The sequence below is a fragment of the Scyliorhinus canicula genome, chromosome 12, assembly GCF_902713615.1.
Source record: "Scyliorhinus canicula chromosome 12, sScyCan1.1, whole genome shotgun sequence".
In the NCBI taxonomy this organism is placed as follows: Eukaryota; Metazoa; Chordata; class Chondrichthyes; order Carcharhiniformes; family Scyliorhinidae; genus Scyliorhinus; species Scyliorhinus canicula.
In genome coordinates, this window is record NC_052157.1 from 42452933 (window position 1) to 42470525 (window position 17593).

Genomic DNA, 17593 nt, shown 5'->3' on the forward strand with positions numbered 1-17593 from the left:
GATTTAAACTTTCAAGGTGGGTTGGAAAATGAAGGAGGTAGAAGGAACCCCACCTGGCTTTTTCTGGTCAGCGTCTCAGCTGTTTGTCCTCTTCCTGGTGTGCCTGTCACATGACAATCACCCAGTGATTCAACCATGGTACTGAGGGAGGGTCTGGAAGAAATTGGATTCCATGATGGAATTTAAGGTGAACAAGTGATATTCTACCAATCCTCAGAGACCGTACAATATATATCATAGGATTAATGTCAACAGGATCACTCCATCCTTGCACTGGTCCCCAAGACTTCCTTGGGGTGCCAGTATTAACATTCCCAGTCATCCTTACCATGTACCACCCATCCATGTTTACACTGATCGCATTGACGAATATTGATCTTCCCTGCCTGAAAGCACTCACAGTTACAGTTCACCAGTGTGCAGCGAATGGCCTGAAAATAGAGAAAGAATGAAGTATTATCTACATTGGGTGTCCACTAATACAACACAGACCACTAAATGTATGAGTACGTATAATACAATTTAACATTTTTAATGCATTAAACGAGAGAAAATGTACTTGTTCCACCAATCATATAAACTAACTGGATTATTCAGAGCGGCAACTGGTGACCTTAAATTACCATTCAAAAAATATTACACATTGATGGACATCATGGAACATATCCGTCATCTTGTATAAATAGCTCCAACACTTTCTTACGTCTTGGCTCACTGGGAACACAGGGCATGCATCTAATTTCCCATTGCAAGGAAACACTTCAGGTTTTATATAGCAAAAAAGTTGGAAAGACCACGTTGAATCTCACAGTGAAGCTTGTACTTTGGCAGGCACTGTGGTGCAGCTTTTGGTCCAATTATCTTTCAACTGCTTGTTTATGGACTTTGCCAGTATGATTTGGGAATTATATCTATGTAATTTTCACTATACATTTTAGGAAGGTGTTTCACCTTCAATAGTCATGCCACAAAAGATTAAAGTAAATATAGAGCTTGCATATCAAATTTCCCGCAGATAGCTCACAACACGCCACAACCCTTCAAATCATGATCAAGGGCGGCTCTACTGAAGCTCCCTTACGAAAATTGCCTGATGTCAACCTTCCTTCCATGTCAAGACACCAGGTTTTGATTCAAAACAGCAAAGCGATGCGTAAAATTGGGTTTTTAAAAGTGCCCAATTCCCATTGTTACTCACAGTTGAGGTAAGGTGGGAGGCAGTGTGGAACATAAAGCAGTTGGACTGAATTGCCTGTTTTGCGTGGAAAATTCAACATCACAAAATGACCTGATGGATTCCAATTACTATGATGCTATTCTCCAAAGAGGAGGAGTTCTTTTGCTGTTACTTTTCAATACCATACTGATCGGTCGATACTCAACAACAACGCACTGTCTCATTTTCTGCCATCGACGCTGACATTTGGACTAAGCAGTTGCAAGCAGGACAAAAAATTAATGTAACGAGGAACATGAAAAAATGAGTCGAACATTCAGGACCTCCAACCTGCTCTGCCATTCAATAAGACCTTGGCTCCTCGGTGACCTAATTTCGTAAACCCACCTTCCTCATATCCCTTGACGCCCTTGCATAACCAAAATCTATCAATCTCAGAATCCTGATTTACTTCTGCCCTAGTGTCAATTGTGGAAAAGAGTTCCTGACTCCCACCACTGTTTGCACGGAGAAGTGACTCCACATTTCATCACAGAGATGTCTGGCTCTAGTGTTTACATTTTTAGACACTGTCCCCGATTTTCGGACTCACCAGAGAGAGGTTTCTCCATCTAGCCTTCCTGTTCCCCTGAGTGTCTTCAAAGCTCTGATCAAATCCACTCGTAACCTTCTAAATTCCAGGGACAATGACCCTAGTTTGTGCAATGCTTTTTACTGTTTTGAATTATCTAATAATTAAATCTTTTAACACGTAAACTTGTGTATTCATTTATGATTTGTCCCTTGTAGGGTGATGACAAGGAGGCTGATTAGCTCGGTCGGCTAGACATCTCGCCTGTGGTTAGATTAGCGCTGTATTATGGGGTTTGATTTCCCATTCTGGCTTGGTAGACTTGGGACATGTAATTAAAAAATATCATGGACTTTGCTAAGTATGCAGATTGCCTATCAAGAGACAGGGAGCTGAGGAAAGAGGATAAAGAACCTGCTTTTAGCTCTTTCTTTCCATTGCATGGCCTTCTGTTCAGTGAAGGAAAAGGAAACTAAACAGAAACCGGTTACGTTTGATTCAAATGTGTGTTACACACCTGTGCGTTGGAGAGCTCACTGCACCTCTATCAACAGATACTGTGGGCAGAATTTTATACTCTCCAGTGGGCAGGTTTGTCAGCAGGGGTGCGCATAAAATGCCATGTCAACTTTCCTGGTGCCTACCAGCCCACTCCTGCCCCCACCACAATTTTACAAGTGGCAGGCGAGGCATCAAGTGGTCAGGGCTGCCTTGCACTAATTGAGCCTCTTAATTTGTCTATTAATGGCCGCTTGAGGGCCACTTCCCACTTCGGAGGCCGGCTGGTAATGCTGCTGTGGCGTATGGTGGGATGGGTGGGGAGGGGTGCCATCTTTACAGGCCACCTATTTCCATTGGAGCCTCCCCCCCCCCCCCCCCCCCACTTGTATTTTTACATAGTCATATAGCCACGTTTCTGTTATCACTTAATATCATTATTTTAAAACTTTGCTGTAGAGGTAGGTCTGAACAACAAGTGATTGTGGGATGTTTGACTTTGTTGCAAAGAAACATGTGTCTTCAACTCGAATAAAGGCAATTACAAAAGTATAAAGTCAGAGTTGGTTACTCGGAAAAATAGATTAAAAGGTAAGATTGTAGATAAACGGTGGCAAGCATTTAAGGCACATTTTAATAATTCTATTGAGAAAGAAAGATTCTACAGTGAGGACGAACCATCCATGGCTAAATAAGGAAGCTAAGGATGGTATCAAATTGAAAAGAAAAAGATAGACAATGCTGAAAGGTTTAGTGATAGGGCAGAATTCGGGGATACTTTTAGAAACCAGCTAAGAATGACAAAACATAAACAGGAAGAAATTAGAATATGGAAGTAAATATGAGTCACAGAAAGTTACATACTGGGACAGCGAGTAATTAGGAAGACCAATTGCAAGGGGATGGAGTATAAAATTAGGGAAATCTTGCCACACCTAGCCTGACTGTTGTCAAGGACACAGCTTTTAAAAAACAATTGTTCAGGGGATGTAGGTGTCACCGGCTGGGCCAACACTGATTGCCCATCCCTAATTGCCCTTGAACGGAGTGACCATTTCAGAGAGCAGTTAAGAGTCAACCACATTGCTCTGGGTCTGGAGTCACAAATAGGCCAGACCAGGGAAAGGATGGCAGACTTCCTTCCCTAAAGGGCATTCGTGAACCAGATGGGTTTTTGCAGCAATCGGCAATGGTTTCACGGTCATCGTTAGACTTTTAGTTCCAGATTTTTATTGAATTCAAATGTCACCATCTGCCGTTGTGGGATTTGAACCAGGGTCCCAGAGCATTGAGTCTCTGGATTGCAAATCCAGTGACAGATGGACTACTGTGTATAGTTTCAATGTCACGATATAAATCGGGGAATATGCTTGCATTGGGGGCAGCTCAGTGAGGGTTCACCAGATTGATTCCTGTGATGCAGAAGTTAATAAAGATTGAGCAGTTTCGGCCAATAAAGCAATGGAGTTTAGAAAAATGAGAGGTGACCTTGTTAAAACATATAAGATTCCGAGGGGACTTGGCAGCACGAAGCTAGGGGAATCTTGAACTAGGGGACATAGTTTCAGAATCAGGAATTGGCCATTAGGACAGAGGTGAGGAGGAACCTCTTCTGTCAGGCGGTCATGAAGCTCAGAATTTATGACATTAATTATCTTCAAGGCTGAGATGGATAGAATCCCTACAGTACGGGGTATCACGGTGGCTCAGTGGTGAGCACTGCTGCCTCATGCCATCGAGGATCCGGGGTTGATCGTGGCATCCCGAGTCCTGACATACAGCACCGCTGAACTCCTCCAGACGGGCACCGGCACCGCCACGATCTGCTCGATCCCATTTCACGTGGCCACACAGCCTCACATAGAGTGGCACGGTGGCGCAGTGGTTAGCGCTACTGCCTCACAGCGTCAGGGATCCGGGCTCAATTCCAGCCTTGGATGACTGTGTGGAGTTTGTATGTATTTCCCCGTGCCTGCATGGGTTTCCTCCAGGTGCTCCGGTTTCCTCCCACAATCCAAAGAAGTGTGGGTTAGATGGATTGGTCATGCTAAATTGCCCCTTAGTGTCCAAAGGTTAGGTGGGGTTATGGGGTTACAGGGATAGGGTGGGGGAGTGGGCCTAGTTGGGGTGCTCTTTCTGAGGGTCGGTGTAGACTCGATGGGCTGAATGGCTTCCTTCTGCACTGTAGGGATTCTATGATTTTGTGACTTATACCCTGCAGCTATCTTCTCCATACAGCTCTATTGAAGTTCTTGTGGGAGTCCTTTGCAGGAGAACTCACAGTCTTGGCCTCTGGTGAGTAGTGTCCCTTTACTGTTACTCTGGCTACAGGTCAATCATACAAAAACCACTCTGCAAGCTCTCCTCAAAAGTAAGCAGAATGTCACTATCTGAGCTTGTGGCTGCGAGTATGAGACTAAGTGAGAGCATCCCATCTTCATCATTGCCTTCCTGCTCTTCTGCCATTACCAGGTTGGGGTCCTTGGTTATCTAAAAGGAGCATGGCACAAAGGTAGGGTAGTTCTGAAGAAAAAGTGGGAAGCACAAGGTGCATGCTTGTGAATCAGAAGAGAATTCAGGATTGGGGGTTGAAGGAGGGGTGTAGTGGAATGTGAGAGGGAAGATTGACTGAGGATTCTGTCATCTTAAATGGTTTCAGCCCAGCTGCTGAAGGTCACAAGTTCAGCCATGGCTATAATGTTGACAACCACCATCCCTTCCATTGGGGTTCGGACATCCAACTGAGCCTGTCCCCCACTGGTTAGGGGTTCCGTTACTTCTGGTTATGTGTCCGCAAGGAAGAGGGACGTGTGTCAGTCAGTGAGTGTGGTGCGATGTGTGTGGGTGATATGGCTGAAATGGTTGAATCGCTCGCAGTGTGTGCAAGATGTGAGATGTGCATGTGAGGCTTGCAGTAGTGCTGTGTACGTGAGGGTGGGACTCGGTAGCACAGTTGGTTCATAGAGCCAGGGATCCGGGTTCGATTCCCGGCTTAGGTCACTGCCTTGGCAGAGTCTGCATGTTCTCCCCTTGTCTGCGTGGGTTTCCTCTGGGCGCTCCGGTTTCCTTCCACAAGTCCTGAAGACGTGCTTGTTAGGTGAATTGAACATTCTGCATTCTCCCTCAAGTGTTCCCAAACAGGAGCCGGAGTGTGGCGACTAAGGGGAAATGCTGACTGGTGGTGATTTACACTGAGGGTCACCACACCTCAGGCGAGGGCAGGGCCTTCATGACCAACCTCAGCTTTTACGGAAATTGGGCTCACACTGCTGGCCTTGCTCTGCATCATGAAGCACCCGTCCAGCCAACTGAGCTAACCCGGACACTGGTATAGTTGACGGGATATAGCATTTGTAGAACCATTCATTGACATTGGACAAGGAGAGGGAGAGGGAGAGAGAAAGAGACAGAGGTTATTAAACCTATTGTGGCACTGAATCCATGTCTTGGCAGCTGGGCTCCTAGCACAGACATCCATGGTATCTGGCCTTGCTGGCTTGGCATAGTTTACATGGACAATCCCATGTGGATAGATGGCATTTCTCCTCCTCTCCAGCTGCTGCTCCAGTGCAATGTCAGAAAATGTCAGTGTTTGGAATTCTCTTCCAGGTAGCAGTGGGGAGCTGGGTCATTGAATATATTCAAGGCTGAGTGAGACAGATTATTGATTGACGCAAAAGTTGAGGATTAAGGGAAGAGGTCGGAAAGTGGAGCTAAGGGGCCGAATGGCCTACACCTGCTCCTATCTCTTATGTTTTTATGTAATTTCTGTGAGCCTGCTCTCTGTCATGTTTGCCATTAGTGAGCGTTCCCCGCATGAAAATTGATTTTATAATGATTTCCAGCAACAGCTTTACCTCATGAAAGCCTCTCACGGTCTTGTCTCCCTGCTCAGGTGTGTAGGTGCTCAACAGCACAGTTAAGGGCTGGCGGCATAGTAACATTTTAAAATTATATTGGGAGCCCAAGGTGCAAGACCAACCCTCATTGCCCGTTCTTGGGTCATGTCCAGTTCCTTGGCTGGAACGCCCGGCTGGAAACAATGTCCAGCTCTTTCAGAGACCTGACGTAGGTGTGAAGGGCCGAATGGCATCCATTGGTGCTGTTAGGTTTTACACAGTATGAAGAGCATGGTGGGACAGAGGTTAGCACTGCTGCCTCACAGCGTAGGGGATACGAGCTCGATTCCTGCCTTGGGTGACTGTGTGGAGTTTGCACCTCCTTCCCGTGTCAGCGTGGGTTTCCTCCGGGGCCCCGGTTTCCTCCTACAGTTCAAAGATATACAGGTTAGGTGGATTGACCACGCTAAAATTGTCCTTTAGTTTCCAGGGATGTGTAAGTTAGGTGGTGTTATGGGTATAGGGCAGGGGAGGGGGCCTGGGTAGGGTGCTTTTTCAGAGGGTTGGTGCAGGCTCGATGGGCTGAATGGCCTCCTTCTGCACTGTGCGGATTCTACGGCTCTATATACACCCCCATTACAAATATAAATAAACACGCACAGGATTAGAGTTCATAACCAAATGTAAAATGTGTACCATCACTGATTAGCATTAGATGAAAATTTACTGGTTCTCCCCAGATGGCCCTGCATATAGTCATAAAAAACAGAAGTAACACAACACATCTGTTTTCACATAGTCTGGACTATTTTTTTCTGCACCATTATTTATTTCCCTGCAAAGCTGCCGACTTGCTCCAGAGCAGTTGAGCTTTGAGCCGGTTCTGTCCCGTGGCTGGAAAACATTTCACCATTCCACTCTGCTGTGATTTACTGGCAAGGAAGGTTCAGTGCGATTAGGAAAGTATCCCTTGGTATCCCTGTTTGGCAAGATTAGCAATTGCTGGTCTCCACCCTGCTCCAAAATACACAGTACTGTTTTATCTCAGATACTCCGGTGAGGAGGAATGCTCAGGCATACAATGCTGCCAACACCGAGAACACTAACAGTGCTTGCGAACCTATAGTTCTTGAAAGACTTCTGGGCAGATTCCTGCCCCAGTTGTAGTGGGTCCCGGGGCCCAATTAAATTGTTACCACGTTACTCTCTACTGAAAGAGTGCTATTTTTCCATGGTTTCACAAGCAGCTCCTGGGTCACACTGTGGCTTTTAAAATGAGCCAATCTCTGCTAATTATGATCAGTTGTGCAGCTGGATGTGCAGACCCTGAGCCAATGGGGCTTCCTGCCGAAGAGAGGACATTTTGATCAAGGCACTTTCAAAGGAAAATGAGTGGAATCAAGGAAAATGGGCCACTCAGGAGGTTCACAGCCATGTGGCCTCTCTTCCAACAAAAGTCTGTCTCCCCCAATAGGACTAATACCCTAAACACAAATATTAAAGAGTAGGATTAAGCAGGAACTATCCTCACCTGTGAACCAATTAAAAGTGATCAAGCAAAGTGTTGCACATAACCACATTTTCCGACCAATGAGCAAATTGCGATGTAGGACAGAAATTGATTTTGAAAACTTGTACTGTGTTATCCCCAATAATTTTCACATGCCTTTATGGAAATTAGAGTATCTTCAAGAGAAACTGCTCGCTTTGCTAACTTCTATGTGGTGTGCAATGCTGGACTGCAGAAAACCGCCTCGATCGTTTAATCAACCAAGCACTGCCATTCTCAGCAAACTTTGATTTTTTTTAATGTTTGTTTTTTCTGTTCCCCCCCCCCCCCCCCCCCCCACCCTACCCTGGATTGCTCATAGCCGTGACCTGCAGACCCCAGGGCAAGCCTGTGGAGTTGGCAACCACAGTCCTCAAATATCACTGGCTCAACCGCAGGCTGGAATATATTGTACAATTCTGGGTGCCACAATTTCAGAAGGATAGCAAGGGCTTAGAGAGGATGCAAAGGAGATTTACCAAGATTGTATCAGAGATGAGAGATGTCATTTCAGTGGAGAGATCGGAGTAGCTGGGAGAGTTCGCCTCAGACCCCAGAAGGTTGAGGGGAGATTTAAGGTTAAAGGGAGATTTAACAGCCGTACAGTAAAGCCCTGTCAAACACCAAACATCAGTTACAATGTGAGTCCATTAGTTTTATAAGGCCATAAAGGAGTCCACACTAAGTCGTTCAAAGAAACTTAGTTTATTTACAATCCGGCATGATAGGACAGTGGGTACCACTGCTTCTTCACGGCGCCAGGGTTGCGGGTTCGATTCCGGGTTGGATCACTGTCCGTGCGGACTCTGCATGTTCTCCCCGTGTGTGCGTGGGTTTTCTCTGGGTGCTCCGGTTTCCTCCCACAAGTCCCAAAAGACGTGCTGTTAGGTGAATTGGATGTTCTGAATTCTCCCTCTGCACCCGAACAGGCGCTGGAGTGTGGTGACTAGGGGATTTTCACAGCAGCTTCATTGCAGTGTTAATGTAAGCCTACTTGTGACAATAATAACGATGATGGTGATTATTATTATGATCAACTATTACATATAACACACGGTAGATCCTAGCTGGGTCTGCCTCACTGGTGCCTAACTGGCCAGCTTTATATACCATACAGCTGTACATTGTTTAGAGGTACCCCGCCCCTTAACAGGGGAGCTCGTGTTCAGCAACGATCACGGGGGAATTAATTGTTCCTACCCCGTACGTTACTGTGCGTTATAACATAAGAACATAAGAACATAAGAACTAGGAGCAGGAGTAGGCCATCTGGCCCCTCGAGCCTGCTCCACCATTCAATTAGATCATGGCTGATCTTTTGTGGACTCAGCTCCACTTTCCGGCCCGAACACCATAACCCTTAATCCCTTTATTCTTCAAAAAACTATCTTTACCTTAAAAACATGTAATGAGGGAGCCTCAACTGCTTCACTGGGCAAGGAATTCCATAGATTCACAACCCTTTGGGTGAAGAAGTTCCTCCTAAACTCAGTCCTAAATCTACTTCCCCTTATTTTGAGGCTATGTCCCCTAGTTCTGCTGTCACCCGCCAGTGGAAACAACCTGCCCGCATCTATCCTATCTATTCCCTTCATAATTTTAAATGTTTCTATAAGATCCCCCCTCATCCTTCTAAATTCCAACGAGTACAGTCCCAGTCTACTCAACCTCTCCTCATAATCCAACCCCTTCAGCTCTGGGATTAACCTCGTGAATCTCCTCTGCACACCCTCCAGCGCCAGTACGTCCTTTCTCAAGTAAGGAGACCAAAACTGAACACAATACTCCAGGTGTGGCCGCACTAACACCTTATACAATTGCAACATAACCTCCCTAGTCTTAAACTCCATCCCTCTAGCAATGAAGGACAAAATTCCATTTGCCTTCTTAATCACTTGTAAACCAACCTTCTGCGACTCATGCACTAGCACACCCAAGTCTCTCTGAACAGCGGCATGCTTTAATATTTTATCATTTAAATAATAATTCCGTTTGCTGTTATTCCTACCAAAATGGATAACCTCACATTTGTCAACATTGTATTCCATCTGCCAGACCCGAGCCCATTCACTTAACCTATCCAAATCCCTCTGCAGACTTCCAGTATCCTCTGCACTTTTCGCTTTACCACTCATCTTAGTGTCATCTGCAAACTTGGACACATTGCCCTTGGTCCCCAACTCCAAATCATCTATGTAAATTGTGAACAATTGTGGGCCCAACATGGATCCCTGAGGGACACCACTAGCTACTGATTGCCAACCAGAGAAACACCCATTTATCCCAACTCTTTGCTTTCTATTAATTAACCAATCCTCTATCCATGCTACTACTTTACCCTTAATGCCATGCATCTTTATCTTATGCAGCAACCTTTTGTGTGGCACCTTGTCAAAGGCTTTCTGGAAATCCAGATATACCACATCCATCGGCTCCCCGTTATCTACTGCACTAGTAATGTCCTCAAAAAATTCCACTAAATTAGTTAGGCATGACCTGCCTTTTACAAACCCATGCTGCGTCTGCCCAATGGGACAATTTCTATCCAGATGCCTCGCAATTTCTTCCTTGATGATAGATTCCAGCATCTTCCCTACTACCGAAGATAACAATCAGCCAACTATAATTTGATATGTTCAAAGGATTAAAGATATCAAAAACTACAGTAAGAAGTCTTACAACACCAGTTAAAGTCGAACAGGTTTATTTGGAATCACTAGCTTTCGGTGCGTAGCTCCTTCATCACCTGATCAGGTGACGCACCGAAAGCTAGTGAAAGCTCCAGAATTAATTTATTAAAAACATAGAAATTTACTGGAAAAATTGGTTGATAAAACAATAAAGTAAAAACACTGCAAAATTTGTCAGACGTATATTACTTTATTTGAGAGTGGTGGTGGACTAGGAATTAAATGCCAGCAACAAGGAACACACACATGCAACAACAGCAGGCGACACACACAGTTACTCTTACTACTACTACTGCAGAAACACATCATGGTGTTAATAAGGACATGGGGAACCCACATTGAGTAAAGTAAGAAACACAAGTAAGTGCACAAATAATATGTGCACTACCCAGTAGACCCCTATCTGTTTCCTCTTGTGGTTGATGCCTTACTGACCGATCTTCCATATGTTGGTTAATTGAGACACCCCACCCCATACTCTGCAAGGAACACGGGGAACATAAGCATTCCCGTGCGGGATATTACAATGGTCACCTCCTGATTTAGAACATAGAACAGTACAGCACAGAACAGGCCCTTCGGCCCTCAATGTTGTGCCGAGCCATGATCACCCTACTCAAACCCACATATCCACCCTATACCCGTAACCCAACAACCCCCCCCTTAACCTTACTTTTATTAGGACACTATGGGCAATTTAGCATGGCCAATCCACCTAACCCGCACATCTTTGGACTGTGGGAGGAAACCGGAACACCCGGAGGAAACCCACGCAAACAGGGGGAGGATGTGCAGACTCCACACAGACAGTGACCCAGCCGGGAATCGAACCTGGGACCCTGGAGCTGTGAAGCATTTATGCTAACCAGCATGCTACCCTGCTGCCCTTTGTTAAATTGATTTGTTAAACTTCATTTACGCTGTGTGTTTTCGACATTTTCCAAAGCTGACTTCTAATTTTTTTTTATTTTTTAAATCACGAACAAACAATCACTTGGGCCCGCAATTGGTGATCTGATGTACAAAGACTTTTGTGCTGTGGCCCTGGCCCTAAGCCGACAGGGAAATATGGCCAAGTTAAAAGAGACACTATAGTCCGATGGGTATTTGTAAAGGCACCGACAAAGTGAAGACACCAGCAAAGCCTGATGATTAAAAAGGCTAACTCTGTATCAGCATAAGCAGCATAAAACATAGGGCCTGCAGTAAATAACAAGATGTGCAGTCAGGGAGTGAGTACAGGACCTGATCAGACCATGGCTGTTGCTATGCCTTGGACAGACAGTCATTAAACACAGACCCTTGTGTGGCATGCTCCTGAGGATTAATACGACCCCTGAGTGATTCACAACTCCTTGAGCATTCGTGGCCATCAAAGACATTGATTACTGCTGCCCTGAGCACATGGCTGGAAGCATGAGATCAATGTCAGTGAGATCTATATAAGGAGAGATAAATCAATTTCATCAGTGAAACCTCGAGGAACAACATCGCAGAAGGAAGAAGCCTCAAGCCTCCAGCTTTAAGGTGGAGTCTAATCCCCGCTTGTGTTGACCAATGCGATGGGGGTAGTGACGTCCTCCACGTGTCCAATACTGGAAGTTAGATAAATATTAACAATTTAACCTATGCTTGTGAACTGGCAGCGGTAGTAAAGTAAGGTAGAGGAGGCAAAAGAGGCCGGGGTTCTGGCCTTTGCGTCCCTAGTAGCCCGGCGAAGGATCTTGCTTCAATGGAAGGATGCGAGGCCCCCAAGCGTGGAGGCCTGGATCAATGATATGGCGGGGTTCATCAAGTTGGAGAAGGTGAAATTTGCCCTGAGGGGATCAGTACAGGGGTTCTTTAGGCGGTGGCAGCCTTTCCTGGACTTCTTGGCAGAACGGTGGGATAATAGGCCGGCAGCAGCAGCAACCCGGGGGGGGGGGGGGGGGGGGGGGGTTTGTTTCGGGGGAAGGGAGAAATGTGTATATGTGTTTATTGGATATGCCGGGTGTTTATCTATCTCTCCTTTTTGTAGTTACTGGGGGGGGGGGGGGGGGGTTTGGTTTTGGGGGTTAGTGTGTTTTTCTTTTTGTTGTTGTTAATATTGTTTTCTTGTTGTTATTTTCTGTTTTGGATATGTTTTTGAAAATCTCAATACAAATTATTTTTAAAAAAAGCAAAGTAAGGTAGAATCATTTATGTGCTTTTGATGCAGTGTTTGATAGAACCTGGGCGGGATTCTGCGGGAATCGGTGGGTGGGCAACTCCGGCGCCGAGGAATGGCGTGAACCACTCCGGTGCGGACCGCCCCAGAGGTGCGGAATCCTCGGCACCTTCAGGGGTTAGGCCTGCGCAGGGGTGGTTTGCGCCGCGCCGGCCAGCGGGGAAGGGGATTGGCGCCACGCCAACCGGCGCCGAAGATCCTCCGCTGGCCGGTGCTAGTTGGCACATGCACGGGAGCACCAACGCGGAAGAATAGAGTGCCCCCACGACACAGGCCCACTTGCAGATCGGTGGGCACCGTTTACTGGCCAGGCCACCGTGGGGGCACCTCCTGGGGCTAGATCCTCCCCCCCAGAGGACCTCGGAGGCCGTTTGCGCAGCCAGGACCCGCCGGTAAGTACCTACTCTAATTTACGCCGGCGGGTCCGGCCAAAAACGGGAAGCCACTCAGCCCATCGCGGGCCGGAGAATCGCCGGGGGGGGGGGGGGGGGGGGGGGGGTGCTGCTAGTGGCTGCCAACCGGTGCGGCGCGATTCCCGCCCCTGCTAAATCCCCGGCGCCAGAGATTTTGGCAGCTGGCGGGGGCGAGATTCACACCGCTTCCCGGCGATTCACCGACCCGGCGGGGACCGGAGAATCCCACCCCCTTTCTTGTAGTAGTGATAAGAATTGGTCATTTTATGTTATGCTCAATAATAAAGAAGTAATTTGCTTCAAAGTTAAAGATAAGTCTATCAATCGACTGGAGCAAGGATCCCCGTTGACAGCGCGGTTAAGCGAAGTAGATAGAGTAAGTAGGGAGTGCTGTCGGCTCTGGCAAGTGGTTCAGTAACCAGTGGTCACAGATTTGAAGAAACTGGCTGAAGAAATGAGGGGGAAAATGAGAAATGTCTTCACACAAACTGCTGTTAAGATCCAGAACACTACCTGGTGGCAGAATCAAATTCCATCAGGACTTTGAAGAGGCAATCAGATATTGACTTGAAGAGGGATAATTTTCAAGGTTATAAGCATGGGTTGTGTAACAAAATTGGATAGAGGTGTCAAAGAGCTACTGTAACCACAACAGGTCGAGCAACTTCCTTCTGTGCTGTAAGTATCCATGAATCTATGATTCTATCTGTAAAAGGCGGCAGTTTGTGATGATTACTGTGAGTTCTTTGTCAATAACAGTCTGGAGGCGTAAATAAAATTCATGAAGAGCGAAATGGTAAATCATAATCATTATAGTACAGTACCAACACAGGACATAAATGCACATGCTAGAAGCCGGGGGAATAACTAATGCCCTACAAAAAGGTTAATATTGAGAAGAATTCAACTGGCTATATATTAGAAACCTATGCCTATGGGTTTCCTCCGGGTGCTCCAGTTTCCTCGCGCACAGTCCAAAGATGTACAGGTTAGGTGGATTGGCTACGTTAAATTGCCCTTTAGTGTCCAACGGTTAACTGGGATTACTGTGTTACGGGGATAGGGTGGAGGCATCGGCTTAAGTAGGGTGCTCTTTCCAAGGGCCGGTGTAGACTAGATGGGCTGAATGGCCTCTTTCTGCATCAAAATTCTATGATTCTATGCCGGGGCGGCACGTGGCACAGTGGTTAGCACTGGGTCTACGGCGTTGAGGACCCGGGTTCAAATCCTGGCCCTGGGTCACTGTCCGTGTGGAGTTTGCACATTCTCCCCCAGTCTGCGTGAGTTTCACCCCCACAACCCAAAGATGTGCAGGTTAGGTGGATTGGCCACATTAAATTGCCCCTTAATTGGGAAAAAAAAAAATTGGGTACTCCAAATTTATTTTTTAAAAAAGAAATCTACGCCATGGAACATTCCAGCCCTGGAACATCCTTTTCAGTCCATTATGTGTGCGCTGGTGTGTTTTTCTCTACATGTCACTGAGTTTAATCCCAGGCTCCTGCTTGCTTCCCAACCCCACAGGATGTATACTTTAAGTTAAATTAAGCATGTCTTGGTGGTAGAAAATTTATGTACAATTTCCATGGCTGAATCATTGTGTCCAATACCTTTAATGGCAAAAGTTAGCAATGGTTGGAGGACACAGGGCGAATAAGGCAATGGGTCCAAGACAGTATGTCACCAGTAATGTGTTGATCATTGCTTTGTGTGATAGGAAGGGGGTATGTGGAGTCTAGAGGGAATTACATGAGTCATAGTTGGCCCTATATTATTCAGATATTATATGATTTGCACAAGATTATTTGAGTGCACGATTATCCCATTCTCCAGCCAACCCAGAAACTATTATCCACTGAAGCACTGGCTCTGGAAGCAGTCATCGGCACACACAGATGTCAAGTTGATAGTGATGTTCAAGAAAAACGCCTTGATGAATCACCGAGCAGCGGTGAGGAAGGAATATCAATGTTGTTTGATAAAGGGCCAGCTGCTGTAGAGCAGAAGCCTAGCATACGGAGTGCTCTTTCTGATTTGCATGGAGATATGGTCATCAGCGGCCCTGCTTTTAAACAGAAGCTGATACAGCAGCAGAACCGCACAGCGAAATGACTTGTCTCTTCAGACAGAACAGTAGACGGTGGTCTGGCTACAGTGGGGGAATCCATCACCAAGACATGCATTGCCTTCTCTCATATGGAGCACTGCTGTTGTCTGTAATTGAGCATATGGAAAGCCCATGGTACCTGCAGTGGCGATCTTGGCTACTCTCCAGTTCAATGGAACAATTTGCATAATTAAGGAAAAATGAAGAATGGTGGCGAGAGCTTCTGTTACCCTTCAACATCCCAGGGAGCAGCCATCAGGTGACTTCTCTATCTTGGGTTCTGCTCATTTTTGCAGAACCAATTTCTTTGGCACAGTCACTTTTAAAAATTGTTCCATTTCCACTTTGAAATCTCCTGGTTATGTTCTCACTTCCATCAACAATAAACATCAATGTAAAATATTTATCTCCGCCATAGCTTCATCCTTCACAATTCAAACTCCTCTTTCATCCCCCAATGGTAACATCTTCAAACAGTTATTTTACTTTTCATATACGATTACTATTTTAATTAAACAGAACATGTGAAAATATGTAGCACCAGAAATATTTTAAAATATATTCTTTCATAGAATATAAGCGTCACTGCCAAGGCCAGCAATTGTTGCCCATCACTAATTGCCTTTGCAATTAGTAACTTGCTAGGTCATTTGAGAGGGGCAATTAAGAGTCAACCACATTACCGTGGATCGGAAGTCACATATAGGCCAGACCAGGTAAGGGTGGCAGATTTCCTTCCCTGAGGGTGCATTAGTGAACCAAATGGGGTTTTAAGATAATTGATGAGAGTTTCAAGGTCACCATGACTGAGGCTAGCTTTTAATTCCAGATTTTCATGGTAGGATTTGAACCTCAACCCCCAGAGGATTAAGCCAGCCACATGGATTACTAGTCCAGTGACATTACTACTACGCTACTATCTCCCCAGCTTTAATATAATTGCCAAGGGAATATAGGGAGAGAGGCAGCGAGGTTTGGTGAAGAAATTGTAATGGCTTTGGCAGCTGAGGGCTCGGCCTCCAATGACAGAGCGATAGAAATTGGGGATGTACAAGAGGCCATAATTTGAGAAGCACAGGATGTAAGTGAGAGGCAGGAGGTTTAGGGAGGATGTGAGGGGCAACATTTTTACCCTGAGGGTAAATGCACTGGAATGCACTGCCTTGGACGGTGTAGAGGCGGGTTGCCTCACATCCATTAAAAAGTACCTGGATGAGCACTTGGCACGTTATAACATTCAAGGATATGGGCCAAGTGCTGGCAAGTGGGATTAAGTAGATAGGTCAGGTGTTTTTCAAGTGTCGGTGCAGATTCGATGGGCCAAAGGGCCTCAACTACACTTCATTTTCTGTGATTCTATGATAGCTACAATGTGGCAAATCCTCCCTAGGCTAAAACCTAAGATTGCTTCATGTGCCCAATCCAAATATCTAAAATATTGCTTTCGAACCCCATGCAGGTTCAATAAGCCTTGGGGTACAGGGTTTGTGATGAGGCATCAGAGACAGTGACTGCAACATATTTCCTCAAGAGTCAGTGCAGTGGTCCTGGTCTTCTTCAACACATTGTTCCATGCTTGATTTCCTGAAAATGAAGATGACACTCCTCTCCTGTGAGAACCACGTTCTGAGGTGTGTATCACAAGCACACTAATGGAATAATTAGATTGGATTTGGATTCATATATATATTCACATGTACCGAGGTGCAGTGAAAAGTATTGTCCTAAGTACAGTCCAGGCAGATCGTTCCACACATCAAAAACATAAGATATACGATAAATACACAAAGTAAATACATAGACACAGGCATCAGGTGAAGCATACGGAGTGTAGTGCTACCCGGTAGAAAAGATGTGTGGACAGATCAGTTCAATGCATAAGAGGGTCATTCAGGAGCATGCCAACAGCGGGAAAGAAGCTGTTTTTGAATATTCTACCTGTCTAAATACGCGATGGGATGGATCGGAACTTGACAGTCTGTATGTGTCAATAATGCCCTGGCGTATCGGGCAAACCAGCAATTTGGAAGAACTGTTGCTGCTGAGGTGGCGACGACCCACAAAAAAATACATTGGAGTGAATTATCTTCCGGTGGGATTCTCCATTCCCCTGGAAGCGCACCCCCGCCCGTGGGTTTTCCGGTTGCATGGGGTGCGCACAATGTGAAATCCCATTGGCCAGTGGCAGGAATGGAGAATGGCACTGCCAGCGAGCCACCGAGACACACGCGGCTGGCGAGGTAGACAATCACCCCATGGCGCTCGAAAGCGGCCCTTGGCATGTGAATGGTCCTAAACGTCGCAAGAAGAGTTGGCTTACACAGCCACCAGATGCCTGCCTCTTCTGCATTCCTCAAAATATAGATTTTATTTTATTTTTATTTCCTATTTTATTTTTTATTGTATTTTTTTTATTATTTACTATTTTCTTTTCTTTGGTATGTTTGGGTGTGCCCTTCTCTCCTATATATGTATGGCTCTTATCCTGTGTACATAACGGTAAATATACTTTGTTCAAAAACACAATAAAAAACATTTACAAA

General features: G+C 45.8%; 1 protein-coding gene across 1 annotated transcript in view; it reads right to left on the reverse strand.

Moving 5' to 3' along the window:
- The window catches only part of LOC119974510 (zinc finger protein basonuclin-2-like), a 110144-nt gene that overhangs the window by 52233 nt on the left and 40318 nt on the right, over nt 1–17593 (reverse strand). The window contains exon 2 of the mRNA XM_038813449.1: nt 329–431. Coding sequence (XP_038669377.1) covers nt 329–431 — 103 coding nt within the window. The remainder of the gene's footprint in view (nt 1–328; nt 432–17593) is intronic.